We start from the raw sequence: 10,438 nt of genomic DNA on the forward strand, positions 1-10,438 counted from the left end.
GGGGGTGAAAGATTAGGAGGGTGGGAGGGGCAGGCGGGGAGTGGGGAGGGGTACTGGCCCTGCCTGGTCTCCCCCACCTAATCTCTGCTACGCAGGCAACGACATCATGGAGTGGCTGATCCAGAAGTACTGCATCTCAGAGGAGGGTAAGGGAGTCAGCGACTGCCCATCCTGGCTCCCACCCTGCCCTGGGGCCCCTGTGCTGATGCTGGACTGAGCCTTCTGGGGCTCACCCATGTCAGGGCCAAGCCAAGTGTGTGGGGAAGGGGAGCTCGCCCCCAAAGACCTTGCTCAGTTCTTCCAGCTGAGAACTCATCCCCTCCCCAGAGGCCCTGCACCTGGGCATTCTCCTACTGAGGCATGGCTATCTGTACCCGTTGCGCGAGCCCCGCAGCCTTGTGCTCCGCCCGGATGAAACACTCTACAGGTTCCAGGTCAGGCTCAGATGGGTGAGGATTCCTGGAAGGGGTAGGGCTGGGGTGGGAGCAAAATGCAGTGATGTCACATCAGGACTGGTGGCCTACCACTCCCTCTCCGAAAGGACTGGACTCAAAGCTTCCCTGTGGTAGGATCAAGTTAAGGGAAGGGGGCTTCAGTTTCTCTGGGGTCACAGCAGGGCCTGTGGGGGATTCTGCCAGCTTCCCTGGTCCCTAGGTTTCCACCCCTAAATGAGGCTGTGGGGCCTGAGGACTGGATCCCTACACTTCGTCGTGTGTCCTTAGTCATGCTGTAGCCCCCTTCTTGCCCTTGCCAGCCACAACAGGGACCCAGGCCAGGCTTGCCCTCAGTCCCTACCCGCCTTCCCCCCAGCACAGACGGCGACTATATCCTGGGCTTGGGCAGGCCCTACCCCACCCCTCCCTGGAGCTGGAGCTCCTGAAGCTCAGAGTCAGGGAGGCAGCCTCTACACAGGGCCCTAAGGGGTGAGTGGAGTTCGGTTCCAGGTGGGGAGAATGGCCTGTGGCCGGCTGAACCTCTGGACCATGGGCAGGCTGGCAGATCCTCAGGCACCCCCTCCCACCCACCCCCAGTCAACCCGGTCTCCTCCCAAGGGAGCTGAGTGGGTGGGGGCAACTCCTGGGGTGAGGAAGGCTCAGGAGGTCCAGACACCCTTGTCCCCGCATGGCACCAGACACCCTATTTCTGGACGAGCACCCTGTGGCCAGCTGCTGAGCTTGACTATGGTGAGTGAGGAGGGGTGGGCTAGCCTGGGACAAGCTCCCAGGACTAGTGGCTTCTCGGTGATGCCATAGGGGAGGAAGGGGCAGAGATTGCTCCTGTGCAGCCTTTTGTCCTGTCCTTCCAGCTATCTACCTAGCCAAGAAGAACATCCGAAAGCAGGGGGCCCTGACAGACCACGAGAAGGTGGGACTTGCCTTCCAAGCTGAGTCCAGTAGGAGGAACTCAAGCCCCATTTGTGTCCCCAGGGCCTCACAGTTTGCCCTGGAGCACACAGCCCAGGCCCCAGGATAATGCAGCCTTACACAGACAGCCATACCCTGCGCGGTCTCAGTGGGGAGGTGGGGGGTTCACGCCCCAGAGCTTGGCATGGGAGGGGGTTACCTACTGGATGACACTACCTCCAGGAGCATTATGACCAGCTGCACAGGAAGATCAACCACACATGGGACCTGGTAGTGATGCAGGCAAGAGAACAGCTGCGGTGAGACCCCAAGCCCAGCGGGCACAGAGCCCAGACTGCCCGGGAAGCTCAGAGGCACTGAGCTGGGCACTGGCAGCCATAGGACCAGAAAGAGTACAGCCCACGCTTGGCTGTCTGCCCTGGCCCTGGCCTGAGGGTGGGTGAGGGAGGTGCTGTGGTGGGCACTGGTATTCCCCCAACTCCACCTACTCCCTCAGGGCAGCTAAGCAGCGCAGGAAGGGGGACAGGCTGGTCATTGCATGCCAGGAGCAGACATACTGGCTGGTGAACAGGCCCCCGGTGAGCCCCTTTTGTGGGGAGGGGGTGATTCCTTGGACAGCAGCAGGTCCTCGGGAGCTGTGGGCGGGATGTGCCTTTGGGGTCTCAGCAGGTGACAGGAGGTTGTAGGTCTGTGGGTCATCAGAAGCCCCAGACTACGGGACAGATAGCTTCTCTCTGGGTCTAAGGGAGGGGCCTGGGGAAGCTGAGGTGGGGGATCTGAAGACCCTCAGGAGGAGGCAAGTGGGCTTAGCTGCAGCTTCTGGGGGTGCTGGCCTAAGGTTAGGCCTTACCTAGAACCTCAGTCTTGCCAGGTGGTTTGAGGTCCCCCTACTGTGTGGGGCAGTGGGTCTGCTGAGGCAGTCACAGCAAACCATGAATGGAAACCCCCGTGGGAAAAACCCATGGAAAAAGATGAGAGGCACTCATGGGCCTGATTACCTCATCAGGTGTGTTTGGGGGCGTATCACTGGGAAAATGACTCAGTCTTCCACCTGAGAGCCAGGCAGCCAGACAGGGGGAGAAAGGTGGCCCCAAAGCTGTGTGTGTAGGCTGAGAGTGGGGCCCAGGGGTGGGCCAGGCCAGCCATGTGGAGTGCAGGGTCCACGTGGAGGGAGTCAGGAATGGCAGCTAGAGCCTCCATGTGAGTGGACACAAGGGCTCCTACCTGGACAGTGGTGAGGGAGAGGGCCAGACCAGCATGCATGTTTGACGACAGGGTGGAAGGACAAGTGAGTGCGAGTGAGACTCTCAAGAAGGATGGTTAGGTTGTTAGGTTTCTAGCTTGGGCAGTTCGATGCATAGAAGTGAGTCTGGCTGAGAAGAGGAAGAGTGGGAGGTTTGGGGGAAAAGGTAAAGGTTTTCATTTTAGTGGCAAAGCCAGGCTGGGGTGACACATGGATTTGGAGCACAGAGGAACCATGAGCTGGGTGAGGTCCTGGAGAGGGGACCTGGAGCTGCTGTATGAAGGAGGTTGCGTTGGGGTAGGAATGAACAGAGAGGGGACTCAGGGGCTCAGGACTCAGGTCCCTGGGTTCTTCTGAGTGTCAGTTTCCTCATTAAAGGGTGACAAGTGGGTGCAGAGCTTCAGTATATGGGAGATGGTGGGAGGCAGAAACATAGCCCTTGGGGCGGGGGGATCTCAGCAGCCCACCTGAGCTGTGCGCCCTACCTCATCTAATCTCCCCTCTGCAGCCTGGGGTCCCCAGTGTGCTGGAGCAGGGTCCAGAGCGGGGCTCCTGCACTGCCACACGAGTGCAGATGGTGAGGACCCTGCACACATGCATGCCCCACCCCCCGCCCTCTCCCCACTCATGCACACATGCCTCCTCACTTCGGCATGCATGCTCCTGGCCACCCCCACGTTCAACCCACCCGTGCACACACACCTTCCCATCCCCACTCCACCACTATGGGACTACTTGGGGGCTGCCCATCCATCCATGCATCTACCTGTCTATCCAAATGGCACTTGATATAGCCACTCCAAGTGGCTATATCACTCCTGGTCTCACTGTCCCCTCACTCTGAGGGGCAGATCATTCCCAGCCCCCCTGCTAACTCTCACCCTCTTTTGTCTCCCACCTGCTGCCCTGGGTGCAAGTAAGTGCAAAGGACCCTGGGGAGTGGGGAGCAGAGGGCTCTTCCCCCAGGCTGGACCAGCCGCCTCCCTTCAAAGCCTCTGGTGGCCTCAGGAACCAGAGGGAACTGTACCAGGACAGACATGGCCAAACTTTGTAGCAGCAGAGCCCACTATTCAAATATCATGAAACCCAAAACAGAACAGATACATCTAGTAGTTTACGGATAAAACTTCTAACTTCAAAATCATAAGCTCATTGTTATAGGTTTATAATTTCCCCATTATAAAGTCAGTTTAAGAGCAGAGACAGAAATTGGAAATCACAGGCATTCTGAGGGTGCTGTCTGCCTCCCTCCGGCTGCATCCGTGTTGGTTGCGGAGTGTTGGGAAGGGCCACCAGTCCTGTGGCCATGCTCCTCCACCTGGCTCATGAAAAGGTGGGGGGCAGGTTCTGAATTCTGAACACGATGAGTCAAATCTGGAGCAGGTAGCAGTGTGGGTTCCCAGGGTGATCTACAGTAGTATTTCTCAAGTTTTTGTTGTTTTCAAAAAGTGATTTAAATACATTTGAAAATACGAGATAGTGACAACTTGGCGAACCTCACAGCAACTTTGAGAACATTCTGGAAATCTCCAGACTATAGGTCCCCAAAAGCTTTCTGGAAAGTCAGACCCCATCGTTAGAGGAGGGGGCTCTGAGGGGCAGAGCAGGGGCCTGGGCCATTCTCTTCCAGCCCAGGGTGGGATGTCAGTCCCCAGCAGGGATCTGCCTTTTTAACTGTAGCTTTCCTGGCCCCTTCCAGACTAAGAACACGGATTTCTACAAGAGGGAGGTAGGTCCTATGGGGGCTGGTGCAGGCGGGTGGGCTGGCTGACCCCCAGCCCCAGCCCTACTTCAAAGGTCCCATGTCCTAGGTGGAGTTCTGCAGAAAGGCCCTGGGCAGGACCCGGGTGAAGTCCTCTGTCTGCCTTGAGGCGTGAGTGGGATGGGGTGACAGCTGGAGACCCTAAGCCCAGAGCCCAGAACCTTCCTCCAGTGCCCTCGACCCCATAGCCCCTCCCTGCACTGGCCCCCGGCATCATCCCCACTCCCAGGTACCTGAAGTTCAGCAGCCAGCATGAGCCGCATGACCCCATCATGTCGGGGTGCCTGCCCAGCAACCCCTGGATCACAGATGATGACACCTACTGGGCCATGAATGCACCCAGGTGAGCCAAGGGTGAGCAAGAGGGTCTGCAGATGTTCTCCTCAGCCTCCCCACCCACCCCACGCTCCTCATGCTGACACACCCATCCTCTCCTCCAGTGTGGCTGCGCCCACAAAGCTCCGTGTAGAACAATGGGGCTTCAGCTTCCGGGAACTCTTGGAAGACCCCATGGGACGGGCCCATTTCATGGACTTTCTCAGGAAAGAGTTCAGTGGTAAGATGCCTGCCATGCCCCGCCAAGTTTGAGGCCCCAGTGAGGGAGGCCATTGTCTGGGGGCCCCCTCCTAGGTTTCAATCAGCCCTAGCAACAGCTCAGGTGGGCCTGATCTGGTGCTTGGACCCCCAGCCGAGAACCTCAGCTTCTGGGAGGCATGTGAGGAGCTGCGCCACGGAAGGCAGGCCCAGGTCCCCACCCTGGTGGACACCGTGTACCAGTGAGTGTAAGGGGGCAGCCTGGCCGGCTGGAGGGCAGGCACACAGAGCCTGGACTCACACAGGGCTGTCCCCCTGCCCTGACACACAGGCAGTTCCTGGCCCCTGGTGCTGCCCGCTGGGTCAACATTGACAGCCAGACGATGGAGCGGACCCTGGAGGGCCTGCACCAGCCCCACCGCTACATGCTGGATGACGCCCAACTGCACATCTACATGCTGATGAAGAAGGTGGGTGTCCCTCCTCTGTGACTTTAAAGCTATTTCCAGACTTCCTATCTGTAGGTATTTCAGGACATTTCTGTAAAAGACACGGACCACCTCCTCGCTTTCAACAAGGCTGCAGACACCAGTAGCACACCCAAGACACATAGTATTTACACAGCGTCTTCAACTAGCCAGTCAGGGTCCACACCTGCCCACTTGGCCTCTGTGTTAGTGTTCTGTTACTGCTGTAAAAAAAACACCACAAATTTGCTGGCTTAAGGCATCACACATTTATTATCTTATAGTTCTGGAGGCCAGAGTCTGACCCGGGTATCACTAGGCTAACTTCAAGGTGTCAGCAGAGCTGATTCCTTCTGGAGGCTCCAGGGGAGAATGTTTCCTGGCTTTTCCTTCCTAGAGGCACCTGCATCCTTGGCTCATCTTCAGAGGCAACAGTGTGTCATCTTTTTTTTAATTTTTTTAATTTAAATTATAAAACTTTAAATGTATTTTTCGATTAGAGTTGACACACAATTATTATATTAGCTTCAGGTGTAGCAGCAGTGTATCATCTTTAAATCTCTCTTTGATCCTCCTGCCTCCTCCTTTCACTTACAAGGACCCCTGCGATTACATTGAGCCCATCGAGATAATCCAGGCAACCTCAATACCTTCAACTTAATCACATCTGCAAAGTCCCTGTGCCACATAAGGGGACAGATCCACAGGTTCCAGGGATTAGGATGTACACATCTCTGGGGGGCTTTTAATTCTGTATACCATGGCTTATAAATATTTATCTAATTTTTTTCAATTTGCTTGACTTTGGATCTAAACAAGATTCATACATTAGAATTGGTTAATGTCTCTTAAACTTCTTTTTAAAGTACTGCATAGGTTTCTCTCCCTATCTTTTTTGTTGTTTTGAAAGAACTGGGTCCTTTGTCCTGTGGTTTCCTAGTCTGGATTTTGCAGAGCCCTCGTGGCATCTCTGATGTGTTTTCTATCTCCTGTTGCTGTAAATTAGTAGTTACATTTAAGGCTTGATCAGAGTCATTTAGTTTTGTTGTTTGGTTTTGTCAAGAATATTCTTCAATTTGGGGTGTTCTTCCATCAGGAGATACATGAGGTCTGTTTGCCTCCCTTTTTGTGATTCGAGCAGCCACGGACAGTCGTTGCCCAGACTCACGATTTCATCAGTGATGTTCTAATCACTGCCTCTTTATTTCTGAGCTGGAAGCACCCCTTGCCCACTCTTTGCTGGCCCAGTGGTACCAATAGGAAAGGCAGAATCAATATTTGATTCCTTAATTGCCACTTTTCAAAATAATGAGGTGGACCCCCCAGCATCTGCCAAGGGTAGTCAGTGAAGTTTTGATGTTTTTCTTTTTTTTTTAGGCAAGGCAACCCTTGGTTGACTTCACAGATTGCAAGGACCTTGTCAGTTTACAATCTCTTATTTTTTAATTTTTTATGCCTAGAGCACCTGGTCTTCTTAGGTGGTCTCCCATCCAAGTACTAACACTGCTTAGCTTCTGAGATCAGACAGGATTGGGCTTGTTCGGGGTGGCATGGCCATAAACTTTGATGTTCTTAATACCATCATAAATTCACATTTTCACCAGATTTTATGGGCTTTAATCTATACCAGTCCTTATTATGTGATGTTCAGAAGTCCATCTCTGGCTGGCTGGCTCCCAGTCTGTGGTGGCTCCCTTGCTTCCTGGTGTGGCAGCTTGTCCTAGGCTCATCCTGCCCCAGACTTAGCCATTTCCACGGGCAACCCCCGCCCTTTTTCAGGGGTGGTGTTTAGAAACCTTGACGTACACACCAGCCGTGTTCATGCCACTGGGGTGGTCATCATTTCCAGGCATTTCATTGAACAGAATCAGGAAATATGTGTGCATACTGACACTTCTAATTCAGGTTCGGGATTAGACTTTCCTTACCTCTTGATTTGTGTCTCTTTTCCCATCCCCACGAAAATCTTGGTTTTCAACAATGCTAACGTAATTATGTATTTACTTTTCTCACCATTCACTCAGTAGTCTGAACTGAATAACATAACAGCACCATGAATAGTACACTCACTGAAGATGGTTTACTTTTTTTTCTTTTTGGTCCCTTGTATGTATCCTACTCGACGTCCCGTTTAACCACTCCGCTGTCACGTGTGGTTAGGGTTGTCACCCACTGGGTGTCCAACTCCACTTGTTCCACTTTATTTTCAATATTTGGGGATTGCTTATTATTTTATAATTATATGAACTATTTAGTTTCAAAATCCAGTCTATAAAGCAAGATATATTCAACTAAATCTAGCTTCTCTTCCTTCCCCTCCACCATCTTCCCTTCTCACTGAACAATTTGTGTCCTTGCCGTCTCTCTATGGGGTGGATGGCAGCTTGGCATTCCCCCACTGGAGGTGCCATGGTTCACTCCTTCAGGCATGGGCACTGGGCTGTTGCTCATCTTTGGGTGTTAACTGGCCCAACTGGATGGGAGCCCAGGTCTCTCTGAGTCAGCTGACTTGGTTAGGGCAGATCTCAGCTGGCTGCCTCTAGCACTGTCCACTGTGGGCTCTAAGGGTCAGAGGAGGCCCCAGCAGTGCCAGGCTGGAGTCTTGCGGGAAGCTGAGAATGAGGAGGAGGCAGCGGTCAGAGCTGACTGCCGTCTCTTGCAGGACTCCTACCCAAGGTTCCTGAAGTCGGAAATGTACAAAGCCTTGCTGGAGGAAGCCGTGATCCCCTCGGAGACAAAAAGACGGTGAGCCTAGGTGGTGCCCTGCACCTGGGAAGTGTGAGGCAGGCAGGACGCTTGAGGCCACCCTGCACTCACGGCCCTTCTCTCCTACAGGGTGTTCCCGTTCATGCGGAAACCACGGCGTTCGAGCCCCAGCCCTGCTCTCCTTCTTGCTTCTGCCTCTGGGGAACCTGCGGCTGCTGCCGGTGGCCCCAGCAGTGGTGATGGGGAGGCCTAGGTGGGCCTAAGCCTGGAGGAGGAGGTGGTCATCCTGGCCTCTCTCCTCTCACCTGGGGTCCTGGCAGCTGCTAAGACCCCCAGCATGGGTGTCTCCTCATGCATAAGTTTTGCCTTGCTGTGGGGCACACGAGTCTCACTCAGGTTTCCCAGAATGAATTGGTCCAGGTGCTGGCTCCTAGGGAGGGGATGTCATTGGCCAAGCTTGAGTCACCTGGAGAAAGGTGGGATGAGATGGGCAAATCAGACCATGCTCCTAGCAGTTTGTGGTCTTCGGTTTGGCCCACCCCCATCTCCAGAACCATTAAATTGGCAAGAGAGTAACTGAGAGCAAGACACACAAGTCTTGCAGGTGCTACTTGTCACGTGGTGAGAAAATGCAGGCTTCAGGGTTAATTTTCCTACTCTACTTTGCCTACTGTGACCCTGATGAGGACTCCACAGAGCTCCCTGAATTTTGGTGAGGCCATGTTCAGCCTTCCAAGGAGTCCAGAGCAGTCCCCACAGGTGTGCCCTGATCTTGGTCTGTACATGTTCCCGACCTTGTCCTAAAGGTGCACCTCCATCTGGTCTTCTCGAAGCCATGGCTTCTCTGCCAGAATTTGTACGTACAGAGATGGCCCTGATGTCCTCACCCCTCACAACTGGTCCAGTTCATAGCTCTGCCTGGGTGGGTGGGTGGAGCCTGTGGGAGATGCCGTGACATGACACCAGTCACTCTTGTCTTGAGGTGCCCCACCTTCCCCTAGACTCAGAGTAAAGGAATAGCTGCTCCTTTGGGGGTACAGCTCTGACTGGAGCAGCTGGGGCAGTACCCTCCCCTCCCACCCACTCTTGGTACAGAAATAAAGGACCCTTGGCTCTTACTCTGAGCCCATCCTGGTGTGTATGTGCGTATGCACACGTGTGTGGTGCGTATGCACACGTGTGTGGTGTGTGAGGCATGCAGTGGTGGGGGAGATGGTGAAAGATACCGTGAGTTCAGGTGTCAAAGACATCATGGAGGGTCCTGTATGTGGGTGTCCAAGCTGGACTCAGGCTGCAGACTGGAGGGTCTGGTCTTTGAGGAGACAGTTGGGAACGCTGTCTGTACTCTGATGAGACAAGGATGCCTGAGTGCTCCAGAGGAGAGTAAGGAAGCAGTCCAGGGAGTCCGTGGTGGGAGGCTCCTGGTGTTGATTCATCGCCTCCTGGACCGGTTGTACCCCAAGGCCTCAGAGTTCCAGGGAACACGGTATGGACCCTCATGGGCATAACTGCTTTATTTACAAGTCCAGGGTGCAGGAGGCCCATCAGTGAGGGTATCCCCTGGGCTCAGTTCCCCAACTCCTGCTCACTGTCCTGGGACCTGCAAGGTGGTCTCTCCCCAGATCTGACGCCTCTGTCTGGTGCTGTGGACCCCGACCTGGACCCTGGGAGGCTGTGAGCATCACTCAAGCCCCCAGCCCTGCCCCACTCCAGGTGATTTTCATTTGTAGACCTGTCACTATAGCCCTGTCATGCCTGAGGCCGTGTAGGCTGGATAGTTTTTCTCAAGGACAAGGGACCCGCTCCTTGGCACAAGGGCACCCATCCTTTCAACCTCAGCCCCCTCACTGCCCCTCCCAGGCCTTTGCAAGAAACAGACCTGATCATGGCTGTCTCCGTGGCTAGAAAACAGGGCTTATCATATTTCAAAAAAATTCCTGAGGGATGCTCTAAAACCACCATGCTCATCACTTTGGTACTCAAAGCAGCATCTCACTGAAGCCCCCGTACTTGGCCTCCTCATGCCTGGGCTCACCCACAACCCCTTCCTGGCCAGCCCTTGGAGGATGTAGAGGTGCTGGGGGGACCCCCTGCCTGTCCCCACACCCACATCCATGGGCTGGGTTCCTGGATTGCTATGAGCGAGCGGGGAGGGGTCTTCAAAACTGAGCTGTGCTTGGGGGCCACGCTGAAAAAGACATCTGGGGCTCGGTTTCCTTTCTGGCAGGTGTGAGTGTGAGGTGCTCCAAGAACCACCAGTAGAGGGCCCCTTACCTCCTCAGCCACCTTTCCCACCCTGACCCAGAAGCCTGGACAGAAACAAATCCATTTTACCCTTTTGGAGCCGACAGGCACGAGATGC

General features: G+C 54.4%; 1 protein-coding gene across 2 annotated transcripts in view; it reads left to right on the plus strand.

Moving 5' to 3' along the window:
• Positions 1-10,356, plus strand: part of RGS11 (regulator of G protein signaling 11) — a 10,584-nt gene extending 228 nt beyond the window's left edge. The window contains exons 2-16 of one of the 2 annotated variants that reach the window (XM_025048413.1): positions 96-146; positions 328-434; positions 1,133-1,184; positions 1,307-1,365; positions 1,587-1,663; positions 1,861-1,942; positions 3,116-3,184; positions 4,307-4,336; positions 4,419-4,480; positions 4,599-4,712; positions 4,810-4,925; positions 5,058-5,145; positions 5,235-5,373; positions 8,033-8,115; positions 8,206-10,356. In XM_025048413.1, the coding sequence (XP_024904181.1) occupies positions 96-146; positions 328-434; positions 1,133-1,184; positions 1,307-1,365; positions 1,587-1,663; positions 1,861-1,942; positions 3,116-3,184; positions 4,307-4,336; positions 4,419-4,480; positions 4,599-4,712; positions 4,810-4,925; positions 5,058-5,145; positions 5,235-5,373; positions 8,033-8,115; positions 8,206-8,329 (1,253 nt within the window). In that variant the 3' untranslated portion in view covers positions 8,330-10,356. Of the gene's footprint in view, positions 1-95; positions 147-327; positions 435-1,132; positions 1,185-1,306; positions 1,366-1,586; positions 1,664-1,860; positions 1,943-3,115; positions 3,185-4,306; positions 4,337-4,418; positions 4,481-4,598; positions 4,713-4,809; positions 4,926-5,057; positions 5,146-5,234; positions 5,374-8,032; positions 8,116-8,205 lie in introns of those variants that run through there. The other variant, XM_025048414.1, reaches the window with a different exon arrangement.
• Positions 10,357-10,438: the final 82 nt, after the last annotated feature.

Source organism: Pteropus alecto, unplaced genomic scaffold (genome assembly GCF_000325575.1).
Source record: "Pteropus alecto unplaced genomic scaffold, ASM32557v1 scaffold44, whole genome shotgun sequence".
In the NCBI taxonomy this organism is placed as follows: domain Eukaryota; kingdom Metazoa; phylum Chordata; class Mammalia; order Chiroptera; family Pteropodidae; genus Pteropus; species Pteropus alecto.